The 22,627-nt window shown below is 29.6% G+C and overlaps 1 protein-coding gene across 1 annotated transcript; it reads right to left on the bottom strand.

The window, feature by feature from the left end:
• Positions 1-15,724: 15,724 nt before the first annotated feature.
• Positions 15,725-22,343, bottom strand: LOC139871843 (multiple RNA-binding domain-containing protein 1). Its single transcript, XM_071859592.1, has 16 exons — positions 22,277-22,343; positions 21,740-21,806; positions 21,217-21,324; positions 20,983-21,097; positions 20,210-20,817; positions 19,986-20,117; positions 19,714-19,803; positions 19,353-19,467; positions 18,910-19,227; positions 18,756-18,820; positions 18,179-18,353; positions 17,972-18,076; positions 17,780-17,881; positions 16,727-16,900; positions 16,384-16,515; positions 15,725-16,151 (listed from the first exon to the last, which is right to left on the bottom strand). Coding segments are annotated over exons 2-16 (2,376 nt in total). The 5' UTR covers positions 21,742-21,806; positions 22,277-22,343; the 3' UTR covers positions 15,725-16,016.
• Positions 22,344-22,627: the final 284 nt, after the last annotated feature.

Genomic DNA, 22,627 nt, shown 5'->3' with positions numbered 1-22,627 from the left:
GTACAGAAATAAGAAAAGAAAAAATGTAAAAGGCGAATATGACTTCTCACAGACTTTTGGTTTGATTCCCACAATTATATCCTGATTTGTACTAGTTTCTCAATTAACTACAGATGATAACGATGTGAAACTGTATCCTAATTTTCTGTATTTGATTTGTATAGATATACGGATTATACTCATATTTATATATAAATATATTTAACTGTATACCATATATATCCATTTTTATTTATATATCCACTTTATATTTATATATTAAATCTGTATATGCGTATCAGTATATATATTTCAATATTTATACATCTGCATTTATATATTTATTTGTATTCCTTTTATATTTATATATTTATATTTATATATTATAGTTAATCTTTTAATAAATGGAATAATAATAATACCCTTAATATTTTAACTAATAATAATACAAGTATAAAAATATTATTATTACTAATGATAATTATAATACTTACTATAAAATGTATAACAATAATAATAATACTAATACTAATTTTAATAATACTTATATTTTTAACTTTTGTTTTGATAAACATACCTTACAATTATCAGAATTTTAATTATAGAGATAATAATAATAATAAGATTAATAATACTAATATTGATATTAATATTAATAAAAATTATTGAAAGTAACTATAACAATTACACTTAATTATATTTTTACCCATTAATCAAACTTAATATTACATTTTATTATTTATGACATACATATTATAACATATATATAACATTTAATATTTATATATATTACCATATACATATAACATTAACTATGTATAGAAATCATATATATTTTATTACTTTACATATTCCATTTAAATGGTTAAATTGTTTCCTATTATTTTAAATTATTATGTATACTTATATATATATATATATATATATATATATATATATATATATATATATATATCTATTTACATGTTTATTCACACGCAATTGTTCGTGAATCGTCTAGAGTGGTCAAAGGTCAAATGTATATATGAGCACAGTTCAAAGTTTTTGAGACTCAAACATTACAGACTTTGCTTATCGTGTTGAAATCATATAAAGATTAAGTTTAAATTTGATCGGAAATTTTCGGGTCGTCACAGTATTTATGTATATGTATATAGTGTATATATATATATATATATATATATATATATATATATATATATATATATATATATATATATATATATGTCTGTATTATGTATATATGTATACTCTGTATATATCCCCGTATTTTATATCTATATATCTGTTTATCTGAAATTTATATATCAATATATATGTATTTTACATATTAAGGAAACATAATATTATAAATAACACAAACATTAATATTAATTTTAATAACAAAACTAGTAATATTTATAATAAAGATGATATTAACATCATAATAATACTTGTAAGAATAATGAAATTAACAATTTTAAATAATATAATAATTTAGTAATCAGATTAATAATAATACCTTCAATAATCCTAATAATAATTAAACTTATAATTTTACTAATAACAATGATACTAACAATAATGTATTAACTATATTTTACTTATAATTTAAATTTAATATGTTAATATTACAGTTTATTAATTTACATCCTAATATGTATTATATAATATTATATATTGAATATCTATTGTTCATAAATTTTATAAATACTACAATATATTAGTTATTAATAGATATATATATATATATATATATATATATATATATATATATATAAGTAAATATATATATTTAGTTGTTTACAAGCAATTGTTCGTGAATCGTCGAGCACAGTCAAAGGGTAATTGGTTACATAATATAGTTCAAACATTTTGAGTCTCGATTTAATAGACTTTGCTTATCGTGTCAGAATCTTATAAAGATATAGTTTAAATTTGGTTGGAAATTTTCGGGTCGTCACAGTACCTACCCGTTAAAGAAATTTTGTCCCGAAATTTGATTGGGATGGTCATGGCTGACAATAAGTATGTATTCATGACTCATATGAGTTAAAAATTAGAGTTTTATCATCATCGAGTAATATAGATAAAACAATTTCGATTTTGTGAAGAGTACGAGTGAAGTTATCACAAAAGAGTGAATTGAGTAAGCGTAGATTTGTCATATCTTTTGATGTGGATATAATTGATTTCCGGAGTTCAAGAGATTTAGAGAAAATCTTCGTAATAAGATTTGTTTCTCCGATAATTGAGGGAATTAGGATCCACTTTTGATAAAATGCAGTAATCTGTTTTGATTGTCCTGTCGGATATTTTACTATATATCCACCCTCTTCGTTTCCTTATTCCCACAACTCACACCTTCTATTCTTTCTCCCTCAATTCATACTTTAAAATATTTGTCAATATGCTCGATCCCGTTCTGATCCTTGATATACTCCTAACTTTCATATATGTCATTCTTCTCTTTCATCTACCGCGCGACGGTAAAATTTACTTTTACTATTACCTTGGGGTTATAGTGTTTTTAATTTTCTCGTGTCTTTACGTTGCAATACGTATTGATATATACGGTTTGTAAATTTCTGGGTTGTTATTGGGCTTTATATCTTCCTTTACATTTCAAAGTCCCTGTTTCTGTCTTCTATAATCATTGTCATCCACAGTTAATGTTTTCTCCGATTTGCTGCGATTTATACTCCAATTTCTATTTCGAAGCTTCATTCTTTTGTTTTCTCTTCTTGCTATTAAGCACTGCTTGTAATGGTACAGAATTCGCAGATATGAATTTCGGAATGAACATAGTTAATGTTCTAAGAAGAAAATTATAATGGCACGATCTAGATTTGTCAAATTACCAGAATACCTCGTAAAAGACCGAATCATCAAGAAAAATATTTTCTTGTTATGTTTAGAGGTTAAGTAGAATACAACAGTTGTGTAACATGGCACATGATGACGTTATGATCTGTGAATCATCACTTTTCATTTAGAAACTAGGCATGACTTACTGTAATATAATCACGTTGATCAAGTGTCATTATATTATACTAACTCTTGCTTCAGTTCTCAACACTACTTCTAAAACATTCATACTTTAAACTCGAAGGTTTCAGAATTTAGAAACTAAAATAGTTTCTTTTATGATATAACATAGATAGCACGAAGAGGTAAATGATTTCGGATAACAATAGTTATGAAGATATCTTCAGAAACATCGAAGATATTTATAATGAAAGATACGATGATATCTTAGAATATCTAAGATCAGAGGATGATGAAGAATATTATCCGCAAGGGTTTTAGAGTAAGGAGTAAGGTATTCGTTAATGACTTCAGCAGATACTGAATCATTTGGATTCTTTGAAGGCAGGTTTAGTCTTTGTGATTTGTCCACAGCCTCCTTCATACTTTGCTCAATTCGTTTTCCAGTTCCAAACCTTCTCTTTTTCTGAGCTTTGCCAACACACTATTCTTTATCATCAAACTTTTTACTGTTAAGGTCGTTTATAGTTTTTGCTGCTTCATCAGTATTTCGAGAACTATTCCGCAGTTCGGGGTGTTTTTCAAAAACTTCACATTCGAAGTATGTAAGTCCATTATATGTACACATATAACTGTTGGCATAGACATGCTGCGAGATTTCAAAATACTGATTGCTAATTCCCGATGATTCGTATGACAATTCTCGTTACAAGATGCAGATGAATAAATGATGGGGTTTTGATAAATATAATGATTTTTCGAAAAAAATCAAAGATCAGTGGAGTTGTTGGTAAGTTTATTGCTAATGTGGTGGAACATAAACGGTTCCTCGGTAACGATGACGAAAGGGCAACGTATATATCGAGGTTATAATAAGATGTTTCAACTGAAAAGTCGAAGTTGACTTGCTGGATCTGTGACAAAACTGACTACTTTGGAGAGGAATTGAAAAGTTATTTTAGCTAATAAATGCCAAAGATTCTGATACAGATATGTTTTAAACTATGACTTTGGTTTCGAGAGTTTTTCAGGTACAAGACTGTGGGTAACATGTGGTTGGATCATCATTTCTATTGTTCATTATTTGAAGTGTCTTCAGGAATTTTGAAGGGTTTAAACACAGATTGTAATCGTTAATATACATATAATGTTCTAGGATTTTGAATGATACAAATATTTTCTGGGTTCTATGAATAGAAATGATGTTTTAGCACAGTTTTGAAGTCAAAGTATAGCTTTGAAAGATGTAAGAGTCTAAGAGTGATGTCTTCTGTTAAATCTTGACTTGGATTTTGATTTGTCAAAATCAGAATACGAAATCAAAATTGGATGAGAATGGTTGTTTTGATTTCTATAAAAGAATGTATATTGTTGTGAAAGTAGTGAGTATAGTTGGTGATTGCTGAATTAGATTCGAAGAATGTAACATATTAATTGTGAATTTATATATCTCTCTGGTATTACCTACCTGTTAAAAAAAATTTCACAATTAATATTTTGTACAAAAGAATTTTATTACAGTCTTTACGAAAATATATATGTGTATATTTTCTTCAGATGTAACATAGATTTAATGAGTTAATATTAAATTAAACTCATTTGATTTATGGTTGAAACTAGAATTGAATAATCCCTAAAAACTTTAGAAATTACATAACTTTTACGGAGTATTTCTTCAATGAGATTGAAATTATGAATCAATACTTCGTTATTCATTTTCATTGATATTTACTCGGTGAATGATGTTGGTGTAGGATGCGGATGTTGTTGTTGGTGGTGGTAATGGTACTGTTGGTGTTGCTGTCGGTGGTACTGTTGATGTCGGTGGTACTGTTGATGCCGGTGATGCTACTGATGTTCGTGGTGTTTAGGCTTGCGATGTAAATGTTGTTGGTGGTACTGGTGTTGTTGATGGTGCTTGTAATCTTCGCACTATATCCTCCAAAGTCACTACCCGAGCGCGAAGCTCATTGACTTCTTCTAGTACACCAGGATGATCGGTGGTTAGGATGGGAGCGGGTGAATAAGGTCTAGAATTTGAGATAATATATAATCGTAACGAGACACTCTGGAAATGAGAGAGAAAATGGTGTCTCGGACAGGTTCGCCGGTAAGTGCTTTAGGTTCTTCGCCAAGAGGGCAATGTGGTGGATGGAAAGGATCGCCTTCTTCTTGTCTCTAATGATTAAGGAGGCTACGAACCCATCCCCAATTCATCCAGAATAGATGATGGCTGATTGGTTGGTCCATTCCGGTCACATTGCTTTCGGAGCTTGAGTGAGACTCCATATCGGAATTCGAGGGACTTGAACTAGTGGAGAGTTCCATTTCGTACGATTGAATGAAAGATTTTACGATATGAAATGATTCCTGGCTATCGGATGATGTTCATAATTACACAGAATATCTATATATATAGAGCAAAAGATTTCGTAGATTACGGAGGAATTTACAGAATATGTCAGGCAAAGTTTACAGTAACAGATACCCTAAGATATGAATTAGCATATACGCTAAGATATGAATTTTGTCTATATACTATTCATGCAATCAATGCAGTAAGACATGTCTAGACTAAGAATGATAAACAGGTAATTTCCGATAAGAAATGATAAGCAAAAATTTTTGACATGCAACTAAGGTCGAAGTCCAGACTCACTAATGCATCCTAACAACTATCAGTTAGACACACTAATGCAGATCTGGTTCACTAAGACCACCGCTTTGATACCACATGAAGCGACCTGTCCTAATCCATAAGGACGAATACAATAACATATGGTTACATTGTGAGGTATTTGACCTCTATATGATACATTTTTACAAATATTGCATTCGTTTTAAAAGACAAACTTTCATTTCATCGAAAGTTGACAGGCATACATACCATTTCATAATATCCAAACTATAAATGACCTAATATTTCATTTACTTAATAATAATCTTTATTGAACTCAACAATCTTGAATGCAACGTCTTTTGAAATATGCCATGAATGACTCCAAGTAATATCTTTAAAATGAGTAAATGCACAGCGGAAGATTTCTTTCAATCCTGAGAATAAACTTGCTTTCAAGTGTCAACCAAAAGGTTGGTGAGTTCATTATTTTATCGTAATCAATCATTTCCATAATTTTAATAGACCACAAGATTTCCTTTATTTAATAATCATACACTCGCAAGTGTTTAAAAATCATTCATATGGCTTGAACACCTGGTAACCGACATTAACATCATGCATATATAATATCCCCAAAATAGAAATCTATCTGTATAATATAAACTCGAAGTACTAAAGCATACCATTTTTCAGTATGGGGGGTGTTAGTGCCCGTAGATCTACCTTTAGGATTCGCGTCAATTAGGGTGTCTGTTCTCTAATTCTTAGGCTACCAAGCTAAAAGGGTGATATTCGATTCGATAATCTAACCATAGAATGTAATTTTCGAGTACTTGTGTCTATTTCATGAAACATTTATAAAACAGCGCATGTATTCTCAGTCCCAAAAATATATATTGCAAAAGCATTTAAAAAGGGAGTAATGAAACTCACAGTACAATATTTTGTAGTAAAAATATTCATACGACGATACTGAACAATGCAGGGTTGGCCTCGGATTCACGAACCTTTATCACTTGTATATCTTATTAAAACATATACTGGAATTCACATAAATTTTCATTTATTAATTATTTAATATTTATATTTATTTGTTATTGTAGATTATATAGAATTTGTACCAGATTTAGCCTATATATTATGTTATATATATATATATATATATATATATATATATATATATATATATATATATATATATATATATATATATATATATATATATATATATATATTAATATGTTTATTATATAATTATAGTTAATATAAATATATTTTATGTACAAAATCTTTACTAGTTATAATATAGTAATAATAATGATAATGATGATTCTAATAAGAGTGGTAGTTTTAATATCTATGAGAATTTTTAATAATAATGATACTTTACATAAATATGATAATGAAATGATATTACTAATAAAATTGATATTAATAATAATAATACTATATGTGATAATTTTTATATAAAGTACTCCGTAATAGTTTTGATAAAAGTGATAATTGTTATAAAATGATACTACTAATAATATTCTTGACTATAATACTATTACCAATGTTAATAATAATAATAATAATAATAATAATAATAATAATAATAATAATAATAATAATAATAATAGACTTAAAACTATGTTAATACTAATAATAATACTAATACTAGTAATAATAATAATAACTATAAGAATCGTAATTCTTAATGGTGATATTAGTAACAACAATAATGATAATACTATTAATTAAATTAATGATAATAATAATCATACTTTTAGATGTTAGGAATTAATAACAATTATCATAATAGTAACAATAATTAGTAATAATAATAATAATATTCATAATTGTAATTATAATCATAATAATAATAATAATAAGTGTTAACTAATAATACTAATAATTATAATACTAATAATAATAATAATCAAAATAATGATAATAATAATAACAATGATAGTAATAATTATAACAATGATAATAATAAAAATAAAAATAATAATAATAATAATAATAATAATAATAATAATAATAATAATAATAATAATAATAATAATAATAATAATAATAATAATAATAATAATAATAATAAAAATATGATAATAAAACTACCTTTAAACCAAGCTTTAAAAAAATAATGTCGGTGTCCGGACTCGAACCCGTGACCTCTCGTTAAACCAAACCCACAATAAACCATCTGCTCCAATTCGTTTATCTGTTTTAAAACTTACCCTAAATATTTATAAACCGTATATCTATATGTTTGTGTTCTTCATCATCATACGGCACGACCATGGTTCAAGACCAAATAGTAACGATTTTCATGATTAGTTTTAGGATTTGAAATATATACAAAAACATTTAGAAAGTGAATTAAATTATTTAAAACAGAAAAAAAATAAAAGAAAAAGAAGTTGTAGCAGGTTCTGAAGAACACGACCCAACTCGAAATCAATTTAAAAATTCTATAAAGATTTAGACCATGATTATAACATGAAAGATGTTTAAAATCCCTCCTAGAAACTATAGGAATCGTTAATTTCAACAGAAACTTTAAAACAGATTCGAATTTAGCGATGAACACAGAGTTGACTTTTTTTGAAAAATAAGTTTGACTCGAAAATTCGAACTTGATAAGAAAAATTGGATCTTGAAACTTTCCAGATAGTTTATTTGGAATATTTCTAACATAACTGCATTTATACAATTTAAAATTTCATTCGAATTCAAAGAATTTGAAGAAAAAAAAACCAAGAACAGAGACCGTGAGCTGTGTTCTTCAATTTAAGTTTTGAGTTTTGTTATTTTCGCTCGAATTGTATTAGTAGAGTATTATATAGATTTTAACATATATATTTATAACTGGTTAACTCAATTACGCTTGTATTATAGCTTGATTTGCTCGATAAGAAAAATATTCTGTCAGAATATAAAATAAAATCGACTGTACAGAATTTTATTTGTTCATGATAATTGGATTCTTAATTGTACGATTCAAGGGACAGAAAACAAATTGCTTAAAGTTTAAAAACGATTGGAAACATAATACGTATTTACCTGTATTTATGTATATGTATACGGTATTTATATTTATATATATATATATGTCTGTATTATGTATATATGTATACTCTGTATATATCCCCGTATTTTATATCTATATATCTGTTTATCTGAAATTTATATATCAATATATATGTATTTTACATATTAAGGAAACATAATATTATAAATAACACAAACATTAATATTTAACATTAATTTTAATTTTAATAACAAAACTAGTAATATTTATAATTTTATAATAAAGATGATATTAACATCATAATAATACTAGTAAGAATAATGAAATTAACAATTTTAAATAATATAATAATTTAGTAATCAGATTAATAATAATACCTTCAATAATCCTAATAATAATTAAACTTATAATTTTACTAATAACAATGATACTAACAATAATGTATTAACTATATTTTACTTATAATTTAAATTTAATATGTTAATATTACAGTTTATTAATTTACATCCTAATATGTATTATATAATATTATATATTGAATATCTATTGTTCATAAATTTTATAAATACTACAATATATTATTTATTAATAGATATCTTTTATATATATATTCCAATATACATATGATAATAATTATTATAGAAATCATCTATACATAAATTTATTTTAGTAACAACTTATTTTGTATAATATTTTTACATTTTTAATTTTTAATGAGTTAATAACATTTTTATAATTTCTACTACTTACATTTATAATTATATATATATATATATATATATATACATACATACATACATATATATATATATATATATATATATATATATATATATATATATATATATATATATAATTGTTTACAAGCAATTGTTCATGAATCGTCGAGCACAGTCAAAGGGTAATTGGTTACATAATATAGTTCAAACATTTTGAGTCTCGGTTTAATAGACTTTGCTTATCGTGTCAGAATCTTATAAAGATACAGTTTAAATTTGGTTGGAAATTTCCGGGTCGTCACATAACCCGTCCATGATGTGAAAAGACCTAAACACCCCCAAAATACCCTTTAAAAACGAGCTGGAAAACTGACTCAGGCCACATGTCCCGTTCCGCGACATGATGTCGCGTTCCGCGACAACCCCAAACGTGATACAGTTAGCCAAGTCGCGACACGTCGATCAGGGAAAGGGTTCTTAAAGCTGTCGCGTTTCAACTCCCTTTGTCGCGTTACGCGACGACTTGAGACGCGGTATACCTGTCTGGAACGCGATAACTGACCTGATTCACCCCAATTCCACATTTAAAAACATCCAAAGTCAAATGTGGTCCAGTAATCGCGTCCTAATGATTAAATACCTATCCTTGGACTCCGTATGACGCCCCAAGCGTCATGTTTAGAAAAACGGGGTGTTACATTAAAATACTCACTGACCATCGCATTTAACATCTTCACAACCTACTCAAAGCACATGACTATGCTATGACAAAAATACTTGTGGGTTATGATTATGAAGACAATTGTGTCAATCGATATTTTTTGTTTTGCACCTCTTCGTGATCCATTCAAACTCTTGATTTGGATGTCGTTTAGAGTAACCGGCGGATTCTAACACTTGTTTTTGAATATTTTTTTAATTCGATTCTTCCATATAAGATATCCGGATGTTCATTCCACCGTTTGCCATAATTTTGCACCAACCCGACAAAGAACTACCAGAATTTTCGAGGAACATCTCACCCATACAAAGTTATAATATATATTTATAATTATAATTATATTTAATTGACATTTTTTAATCAGCTTTAGAAAAATAATATAATTATAATTATAATATAATAGTAGTATTATATTGAAGGAATATATCCTCGATACTTTAACAACTAATTAGCAAATTAAGGTAATGCAGCTTTAGAAACACAGCATATCTCTTTGGAAAAAGGAAGATTGGGAAAGAATCCAATGGACCAAAATGTAAATGGCATATCGAGTGGATAACAATACTTGTTATTTGCGTTAATTAAATATTGTTGTGAGTTAAAACATAAATTTATTACTCACACTCTATAACAATACATTATTTCTAGACAAAATTACTCCCGTCGTCCTTGAACATATACTGAAATCATACACGTCGTCCTCAAAGTTTTTTTTTTGCGTTCGTCGTCACTAAACTTGCATTTTATAACGTATGTCGTCCTTCTGTTTACTGTCCGTCTATTTCAGCCGTTAGCCGTCACCATGTGCCAAATATGTGAGGGCAGTTCTGTCATTTTATCTCTTTTATACTTCAAGGATGACGGGCGTAATTTTGTTTTACTTTCTTTTTCTTTTCTTTTTTCTTTTTTCCTTTTTTTTCTTCTCCTTTCTCTTTTAAAACCCATTTTCTTACCCTTTCCCTTTTACTCCTAAATCTAAAACCCTAACATTAAAATCAAGAACCTGCAAACAAATCAACATCTAAAACTTGAAAGCTTTGAAATTAGTGTGTTCGTGAAAAATATATGTTCTCAATTTTGGGTTTTTTTTCTATCAACGAATTTGTTCATATGTATCTTCAAGACCTGCAACTTCAGAACCTGATGAACATAAAATTCGCAAAAGATCAAAATCAAGCCTCAAATCTGACTGAAATGCATCTCTAAACCATCGATTAACAGGTTGTGAGAGTGATTTCGAGCCAAATCAGCATTAAATTCTGCAAATCATCGATGAACAGGGCAATTTATCTTCATATGAACATCAAAATTGAACTTTTGATTTAAGATGTTTTAAAGCACGATTCTTTGATGAAATATGTTGCAAATCCATCATGTAATGCTCGACAATCAAAATCTCAACCTGAAACATCAACATTCGCACGAATCGGATTTATGAATTTTTGTTGACTCTTAAATCCGAACCTTTGACTCCGAAATTTGAACTCAAATCTTCATGTTTGGATTTGAGATTTTGCAAACACGTTCACCAAATGAAAATGAAGAGATCTGCACTTTTACTTTTCTCGATTTAGTTCTAAAACGATCCGGAGCTCAAATCACTTTGACTTTTTGAAGAATGAAAAACACAATCGAATTTATCATGAATCTCTTGTTGTTAATGTGATCCGATGATGCACGAAGGTTAGGATCGTATAAGGAACGAATTTCTATAATCAATTCGTGATGAGATACATGAATAATCAAATTTGATTTTTTGGCTCCATGAAGATGATGTACAATAGCAGTAAACGAATCAGATCTGTTTCTCACACTATCATATCTGAATCAAAGACTTAACGAATCATAAATATGCTATCTGGATCAGATCTGACACAACAGATGATTTAAAAAAGGATAATATCAAATGGTGGTTCTGGATGATTTTGAAGTGAGGGGATCGACGAAAAAAATTACGGAGTATTAAGATGTCCGTTCAATTTTTTAAAGGAATATGCCTTGATGACAAAAATGATTATTAAATTGTTGATCTTGTTTTTGATTTGTAGTTTTTCTTAGATTTTGATTTTAATTTAGTTTTGATTTTCATGTTTTTAAAAAAGAAAAATGAAAAGAAAAAATAAATAAATTATTTAAGGGAAAAAGCAAAATTACGTCGGTAGTCCCTGAACTTTCAAAGAGAAAAATGACAGAATTGCCCTCACATGTTTGGCACATGCTGAAGGTTAACGGAGAAAAGAGACGGACAGTTAACAGAAGGACGACACAAGTTATAAAATGAAAGTTCAGTGACGACGAACGTAAAAAAAAAACTTTGAGGACGACGTGTATGATTTCAGTATATGTTCAAGGACGACGGGAGTAATTTTGTCTTATTTCTACCATTTGACTTGGTAGGTGACATTCAACTTAGGTAATGTCAAGCCAGATTCGATTCTCAATATCACTGCGATTTGAAAAGGTCTCTGGAGAGTTTTCTCAACCTTCAATAGTACTGTGAACATCGTCGGGAATTGAGTTTCTCCTAACGCGTAAGTTCTCATTTATTTTTATATTATTGGTTTTTAGTAAAAAAAAAAAAAGTGTGTTTATACTGTAATTTTTAGATCTTTGGATTAATTTTAATTTTATGTTTTTCGTTTAAAAGACGAGCAAGCTGAAACATTTCAATAACTTTTTATAGTGAGGAAACGGTCTCCTTTGAATCTAAACGTTGTGAAGACCTTTGATGTTCACTAGTGAATTAATGAAATTATTTGTCTTGGTAAAAAACAATACATTATTTCCTTTTTAAGAAAAACAATACATTAATGATTAAATCGATCAAAAGATTGGGTCTCGGTTTTTTCACAATTCGACAAAAGACTTGCGAACTGAAAGGTTAAAGCTATCTCATTCGGAGGAAGACTCACGCTTATTAAATCGGTTCTAAACTCTCTTCCCTCTTTATTACTTTTCACTTTTCAAGGCCCATTTATCTGTTATTAATAAACTAGAAGGCTTTCGTCGTAAATTTTTTTGGTGCAGGTCGGGAGATTCATATAAATACCATGGATTAATTGGCATATGGTTTTAATGTTATACGGTATGAATTATGAAATGGGTGGTCTCAACATAGATTTGTTAATTAATAAAAATCGTGTTTTACTTGAAAAATGGTGGTGGAGTTTTAAATTAGAACAAGATGCTTTATGGCTAAAAGTGATAAGAAGGTATTTATGGTATTGATGGTTGTCTAAATTTCTATACATGTAATAATGCTAAATATAATTTGTAACTATTATACATGTAATAATCTCATATTTATGAATAGCATCTCTATGCTCGAACCAATATTTTATTATGGTCATATCATATGACCACTTTATGCTATTGGCTACAACATTTTTCTCTAGTAATAAGTAACATTTCATCATTTTGAATCAGAAAGTCTTCCCGTTGATTCCAATTTTTCATATGGGTTCCGTTCAATTGAAAAATTAGGCATTTTGTATAAAAAAAGTTTTAAATATATGTAAGCGCACGTGTCGCGCGCTCTCAAAAGTTTTAAATATATGTATACATTGTTGGATTATGAGCGATTTATTGACGACTTGACTGTCGCTTAGAGCTTAAATTGAACTTCAGTCAGGTTTAAAACTAATGGAAATTTGATTCAATCATTTTCATGGCGTTTCACACTTTTTTTTAACCTAATTATTGGCCGGAGGTCCATTCGGAAACAATATCTCTATCCATAGAACATTGAGAGAGATGACTTTCTCTATTTTTGGGGTATTTTACTCTGGGTGGAGAAATGACTTCTCTTTATTCTAGGATAGGGGAAGGATTGTCTACATCTTACCTCCCTCATACCCTACTTATGTGGGATTGAATTTTGTTGATGTTGTTGTATTGTTGAATTATGGGCCATGTGCAAACGCATGTGTTGCGCTCTCAAATCCGTCCATGTTGAACCATTATATTGTAAATATGATTAGAGATGAGGTAGGATTAGTATAGGAAGAGGAAGCTACCTAAAAAAATAACTTATGCTTGCGGCAAAAGCTATTAAATTAAACTTATAATACAAAAATATACGTATATCTATTATTAACTTAGGCTTATAATGCGGTACCGGGTATAAAACGGTAAAAAATATCGGTAACATACTAAAAGTACCACATTTAAGTTTTGTGAATATTTAAGTATCGTTCCGATTATAGCAGTACGGTACTGGTGAAGTACAAATACGGTATTGAAAATTTGGGTACGAGCGTGTGGTTAAAAAATGCGCGTTAATTGCTCTGGGATCCTTGTACATTCCGTAATTATTAGAGTAAGTTTCTCATTGGCATGTGATAAACAAAAGAGTTTTTTAAAAAACGAACCTTGAACGAAAGTTGAAGATTCAAAAGATTACATATCTCTATAACTACAAAGCTGTAGCGTCCAAGTAATATAGAATAGAACAATCACATAAGATAAGAGCAAACCATAGTTGACGTTATTGCTCCACTAAGTGGGGCTCAGCAGTCAGCAATATGGTGGGTCGACATCAGCATAGTGCTGGTGTCAACGGGGCCGATCGATAGCAAGTGCTTCTCTTAGAAGAGTACGTTTGATAGATTTACGGTTTATGTAGTTTATTCGGTATTCACGGATATTTATGAGCACCGATAATCAAACTAAAATTGTCAAAACCAAACCAATCCAATCATAAAAAATCGCTTTACATGGATCGAATTTGATAAAATGTGTAGTGGGCTAGTTAATTTGACATGCATCTCAACTAAGAAAATTTATAATAATTAATGAACAAAGTCAATCGCTAAAATGAAATCAAACCAATAAAACATCGAGTTCGGACAATAACAAATCAAACAAATATATTATATACACACACTATAGCTGAATCGTACTTTTCAGTGTCGGACTGAAATAATTTTTTTATTTTATTTTAGAATTCAACTCCAATTCAAAAATGTAAATATTTTCATGTTAAACTAAAAATCCAAACCAAACCAAATTAGCCAACTCATTTCACCTAAATCATCGTGGGTGATTAGCATCATGGGTGAAACTGTTTAACGAACACCCGTAGCTCCTCGGTATAAAAAAACGCAAACCATTTGTTAAATTTACAATATGTTCTTGAGTTTTTTTCCCCAAGAAAAATGAAGTGAAGAGAAGAGGAAAGAAAGAAGATAATAATTATAATAATTCCAGTTATTTCCCTTCCTATCTTTTAATTGGGGTCTTTTTCTTTTATCTATTGACCAGAGGTCCTCTTAGAATCAATCTCTTTATCCGTAGAATAGAGGGAGGAAAGACTTTCTCTACTTTTTAAGTGTTCAACTTCTAGGAGGAGAAATGACTTCTATAAATTCTTGAATAAAAGAAAAATTTACTGTTATTGTTGTTCTAAAAAAAAAAAAAAAAATCGTAATAATAAGTGTTAGTCTCAATTGTTATCACACGCCTAACTTTAAGCTAGCTCTGATGAATCGAAAAACTAAACCAAAACTGTTTAACATATATATCCAATTAATCTGTTTGTTTTCACTTAAACTCTCATAACTTGTCTTTAAGATGCAGATTTTTATTTTGGGATTTTATCATGGTGTGTAGGACTGCAAACTGGTGAGCCGAGCTCAAGCTTGATTGGACTCGACCACTTTAGGGAAGGCTTGAGATCAGCTTGAAAAGTTCCAATTCCAAATATTAAATAAAATACTTCAATTTATAGCGACTGATACTATTGAAAATAAATATAACAGAAAAATAAAAACTCACACTTATAAAATTTACACATGATGTGAGACACTAAATGTGCAATGTTCACTCACTTATATAAAAACAAAAAGTGATCAAAGGTGGGCCTAACTTGAAGTGTAACATACTACAAAACTCACTACTGCTAAGAGTGACCCAAAACTCATTACCCGAAAATGGACCTAATCTAAGGCTTTTTATCACCAACCTTTGTTTTACCATGTTGATTGATTGATCCTACATATCAAATTGTTTCCTCTTTAAAGATCGTTTAGTCAGATTCTGATAGCCATTGGTCTCATCAACAAACTTTGCAGCAGTTCGATCACGCAACTCTTCTAAACTTTCCCCTTCTTTCGCTCTCTCCAAAACCTGCAAGTAAATTGGTAAATCGGACAGCAAAGGTCGACGGTTGAAAAACATAACACAAATTAACCGGTCATAAGTAAATGGGTTAAATCTTGAAATTACCACATCTAGTTTAAAATGTGAGCCTCTATATGTATTACAAGGGTCATCACTCGTTCTATGCACTCATGCAATCAATTAAAGATGTAATGTAGTTTACGCCTATAATTATTGGTACGAAAGAGAAAAAACATACCAGATGACGACCGTATAAATGCGTATTTGATAAAGCTTGAAGGGCGTTCTTTGTCTCTTGCTTGGTTACATACTCAACAAAAGCAAATCCTCTATGTTTCCCCATCCTCGGTGGAAGCCTTAAACTCTTTATCTGAAAACGCAAAGATACGTTTTAGAACCTTAATTAACGATTGTTTTGTATCCTAATTATGTCAGATATTTTGACATGATCACATAACTAAGCAATCAAAGAGCAAAAAAGGAACTTTTGAAACAACCATGTTTAGCAAACTACTATATAATTGGTGCTTAAGGGATGTATGACAGTCGGACGTCTTAATTGTTGTCATAAATATATTTACCTGACCAAACGGATTAAATAATTGCCGCAAATCTTTCGCGGTAGCCTCAAAAGCTACATTTCTTACAATCAACTTTGTTGAACTTAGATCATCGCTAACTTTCGCTTTTCCCCTCTCATTGTTTTTAGCGCGGCATAATTCTAATATGAGAGCATGCCCATCCAAAACCGTTCCCTGAAATTAAAATACATCAACATCATTATATATTATATATATATATTGAATATTGAAAGGATCTAGAGAGAAATTTCGATAGAAGAGAACCTAGAGAACTTCCTTGTATGCAGACTGAGCGTGCACACTCGGTCAGTGTATATATATATATATATATATATATATATATATATATATATATATATATATATATATATATTTTTAAATTAATTTTTTTTGCATGTTGTGCCATGTATGAGTCTGTGTGTAGGGATGACAATGGTCACCCGATCCACTCGCTTTGTGATAGATATGGATAAACCTAAATGGATACAGATACGGATATGGATGAACCTAAATGGATATGGATATGAACATGGATGGAAAGTTTAATCCATGGATATATCCAACACGCAAAATACATATACAAATACGTAAATATAGATATATTGTTACATATTTACTATTACAAATGCATTTAACGTTAGATTTACATGTTGCTTTCGACCTTATAATAGAATAACTATAACTATGATATATTACAATAAAACACATAAATCTAACAAAATAAAATACAAATTACATATTTAATTTTTCATAATCTACGTTTAATAGTAAATCCAACAAATTGTATTCTATCTTCAACAAAGATTACACATTTTTGTGGAATGATTTTAATTGTCATGTTATATTTATTATTGCTATACCACGTTTTTGTTTGAATCGCATATAGGAAATATTATAACATTTTTTTAATATCTAATGGATATCCATTAACCCGCTTAACTCAGTGGACACACACACACACACACAGAGACAGACACACATACACACATACACACATACACACATACACACATACACACATACACACAGTGAATTTTAGTTGCAATATTGTACCTGCAAATCTCTGCAAACATGTACAGCTGTATCCACAGTATCGAACTCCAAAAATCCAAAACCCATCGAGACGTGTTTCCCATTTTTCTCGTGCTTCTTTATCTGAAAGAAAAAAAAAAACGATATGGATAAGCATGCTCAACGAGGGTGCACAAAAAGTACAAATTAAATATAATAAAAAAAATCATATACCCTAACGCTACGGAGCTTTCCTTCCTTTACATGGTCGACAAAATGTTTCTTCAAACCTTCGTCAGTTGTTTTAAAATTCAAATTCTTGACATATAACGATCGTGACTGATAAGATCATACGAAAAAGAACAAAATGTTAACGACAAACGCAAACGAGATGGATTTTTTTTGGATCGTCCATCTATGAGTCGAATAGTTGAAACAAACCTCATTTTGTTCAGTATCAATATCAACGTCTGTTGTTACTTCCAATTCTTGTTCTAGTAACGCTCGCTTCTTTTCGTGTTCCCCTATAAAGGAAGCTTCTTTTTCCCCAGTTACAGCTGTCTGGTCTTCACTAAAAATGTCGTCCGGGGCCCACTCCAAATACAATAGAGTATCTCTAAATTATAGAAGATAAAATACAATTTTTAATACTTTTAAAAAACACCAAAGATGTTTTAGTATATAAAAAGAAAAAAAGAAAACATTATGCATAAAGCAGCGTAAATTACATTTATGTAAGCTTGGCGCCTACCTATATTTTTACTCCATCTGTCCAAAAATAACTGTCCGATTTGACTTTTCAAAGTCTTTTTTTTTTTTTTTAATTTTGACTTTAAATATTTTAATTTATGTTATAGAATATTTGATGAAAATGAAAATTATTTCATCAAATATTATATAGCACAAATAAAAATATTTAAAGTCAAAGTTGTACTAGACAAACTTAAAAAGTCAAAGGTAGACATTAATTTTGGGACGGAGGGATTTTTTTATAAAACAATGAAAGGTAATAACTTACTTGTAGCGCCTGTACGCTAAATGTGTAAATGCTGCCCGAGCCTGACTAGGTTCAAGAAATACAACCTAACGGTTTACAACATCAATTAATGAGTAAATTAAACAGTTGACTAAAAGTCATAGCTAATTAAACATTATATGAACAAGCAACGTACCAAACCAAGGGTTTTGGTTGAAGGGAGAATAATTTTATCAATATTTCCAAATTTACCGAACATACTAGCCAATTCAGTTTCAGTAGAACCATACGGGAGATTTTTAACGAGTATCACATGGTTACTCCTTTTTAAACCCTTAGATTTAGCAATATTTTCTAAAGAAGTCACGTTAACACCAGCGTTCGTTAGAGCCTTTTTGGTGTCTGCTATCACTTTACTTTCTCCGAGTGCGATACGCGATGCTAAATCTGGAGCTTCACGGTCTAAAAATTCACTTTTACTTATACCAAGTTCCCTTGCAATACTTTCAACAACCTGTTACATAATGATATAAGTTACAACTTACAAGTGATGTCATGCTAAAACAATATATAGTTGTAAAATGAAAGAAATATTGGAAACTTAAGATTTAAAATAATTAACAGAAGTCGGAAACCTACAGTATCTGATCTAACAAATAAACTGTTCCATGCTCTTGTATCTCCACTAACTTCAGCTTTCTTCTTTTTTTCTTCTCTCTGTTGCTTGAATGTCTTAGACTGATCGGCAAATTCACTGATCCAATAATATATTATATATTATATATTATTTAATTAAAAAGTTAAAATATTACACAGAATCAAGTTACGCATTCCGTCATTCGTTGAGAATAATTCCCAAAAAAAACTCCAACACAGCAGAATTACAGATGTGGAAAGTTGAATTTTTTTTTTAATGCAAAAAAAAAAAAAGATTTAACTTTTCATATCAGTAATAGTCTTGGATTAAGAAAACGATAGAGTGATATTCGGCAATACTTACTCTTTTTTCACAGGAACAATTTTATGCTTAGCTGGCATAACATGCAGGAGTCTGCCTTGAAAAATAGAATTGTCAAGAGCTTCTAATGCCCTGCACATGTCAAATTTAAACTGAGGAAAAAAAACCCATAAATACTGGCAAATAAACAAAACAAATCAATATGCGAGTAAGCCTAATTTCAAATTCTAAAAAAAAAAAAAAAAAAAAAAAAACAAGAAATCACATTTATAGCATAATAAGTATACGCCAAAAAATTGTAATAAATAAATAACCTGGCTGCAGATTCTGGGAGTACATAAAGAATATAAGCAAATCCTTTTGATCTTTTTGTATCTTTATCAAGTACCAGATGGGCCTGTGCTACTTTGCCAAACTGGCTGAAATGCTCACGTAAATCATCTTCCCTGTTTTTCATAACAAAATTATAAACACTTTTAGCAGCATAAGAATATAATCATCTCAAAACTTTATAACTTGAATCAAATATAAAACATACGTAGCAGTGTACGGCAGATTTCTAACATAGAGACGACCCGTTTGTAGAACGTCATCTTCATCTTCTAAACTTGATAATGGTTCATCTACATCGTCCGTTTCATTAGCTATTTCAATCCCTTCGACTTCTGTTTTAGGCTGAATTTCATGTTTTTTGTGACTGTCATCATCGTCCATACTATCATCATCATCATCATCATCTGAATCCGACCATTCTTTCTTTACCCTGCTTTTAAAGTAATCCATATCTGACACAGTTTTATCACGTTCCACACCATCAGTTTCAGTCAACTTGGCAGATTTTGACTTTAATTTCTTTTTGCCTTCTTTTTCTACTTTAACTTGCTTGTTACCATCTTTTCCTTGGGCGGCTTCCAACATATCGTTTGACCATAACTTTGACTTACTACGAGGTTGCATGACCTGAAGAAACTCCTGAAGCTGTGGGTCGCTATCGTCTGCGTCATTATTCACCTCTGTCGTACCTTTTCGTCTTTTAGTTACAGAAGGAACAGATTCTTTTTTCTCCACTGACGCGTTCTTTTGTTTCTGTAAAGAATGCCGACTCCATGGACGTGGCATTTCTTGATCACCCACTTTTCGAGCAATCTGTACATAAATATACACTTAATTTTCAAATATCTAAATAATAATAATTTAAGAAAACAAGTATATAACTATATACTTCTAACAGTTGGATTAATTGTAGCAAAAAAAACTTTGTTTTAATAAATAAACATTAAATATATAATAAACTGGCGATAACGCACACACCTCACAAGTAATCCTGTAAGTATCCATGAACGAGCCATTGAAGAACTTGAGAGCTTCTGCAGCTTCTTTCTCAGTCCGGAATCCAACAAAGCCAAATTGTCTGCTCTTACCATCACTAGAAGAACGTTAAAGGGAAAAGGTTTAAGAACTTATAAATGTCACATCAAACATACGAATAACAAATATGTATAGTCTTTAATGTGATTTAAAGTGTAAAGTAGTTAAAATAGACACCTCGTTCGCATAAGCTTGGCATCTGTAACTTCTCCTTTTTGAGAAAAATATTCTCGGAGGCGGTCTTCGGTTGCATGCTTTGGCAAATTTTTCACACATAGTCGAGACCTTCACAAACAAATGTTTTTCAGACAGAAAAAAAAAAATGTGTAATAATGATACTGGTGACATACTACAATATTTAGGGATGTCAAACAGAACTTCAATTCAACTCACTCAAAATTTATTACAACTCTAAATTTGTGGTGAGTCTTATAGGGTTTATCGAATTACCGCGAATGATATAAGTTATAACATGATAAATAATACACTGATTGATATCTAGAATGTGAAAACAGCTTATTTGACTCTGAAATCGGACACTCAATGATATAAGAGAGAACATAAGCACTCGATGATTATAAACCATAATATCAGATTAGTGAAAAATACTTTAAAATCCACCAAAGAAAAAACCTTTTTACAGTTAACTGTTGCCATGAATATTGAAATTAAAGAATAAAGAATGTACAGATTAACTTACATGATTGCAGATGAAATCAAATCTTTACAGAGCTAAAGATATATGTGATTGTCTAATTGTGTATAATCTGCAAAAAAAAAAAAAAAAAAAAAAAAAAATGTCATTATTTAATAATAAAATAAATAAAATGATGGCTACTTAACTTGATTTTATTTTGCCACCTGTTAATACTTCATAACCACATCCATCACAATAAATCATGACAAACATAATGCAATAAAATAAAAATAAAAATGTGAATTGAATAATTAAAACAATTCATAAATCCTAATTGACTTATTCAACTCTAAATTGATTTCTTTAATTTCATGCATCAATTCAGTACATATGATTATAGTAATATGACACTTTGTAAGAAATAAAAACTTACACTAGGTTTTTTTTATACGCTGTTACAATTAGGAATCATATCATATGAATATAAACAACACAATTCAGGTTTAATTCAAGTTTTTATTAACTGCTGTAGAGATGAAACGGCGCATAATATACATAAATCATGATGGAATTGACGATGTATAAATACAGAAAGCATACCTGATTACCTAATTACTATAGAACTGAGGCGATACATGAAAAACAGGGGATGTAAGTAGAACCCTAATTCTTGTTTTCTATATTGATATATTCTGTTGTCCGTTGTTAGCCGGTTCGAGCCGGACCGGGCTTATTTATTTTGCTTACGGCCTGTTTCTGGGCCCAAATAGAAAATAATAGCCCAATACTTGCGGAGTATAAGTGTTACGTGTACCTAAGAACAGTGCTATGTCTCTAAGTATACAAAGGTCGATGATCAATTTGTGTGTGCTTGTTTTGTAGTTTGGGTGTTCCTGTTTTTGTGTACACAAACGGATTAGTGAATCTTGATTGACATATAGACACATATAA

This window comes from Rutidosis leptorrhynchoides, chromosome 1 (genome assembly GCF_046630445.1).
Source record: "Rutidosis leptorrhynchoides isolate AG116_Rl617_1_P2 chromosome 1, CSIRO_AGI_Rlap_v1, whole genome shotgun sequence".
In the NCBI taxonomy this organism is placed as follows: domain Eukaryota; kingdom Viridiplantae; phylum Streptophyta; class Magnoliopsida; order Asterales; family Asteraceae; genus Rutidosis; species Rutidosis leptorrhynchoides.
Note: the sequence above shows the minus strand (reverse complement) of the source record. Positions and strands in the feature narration are given on the sequence as shown.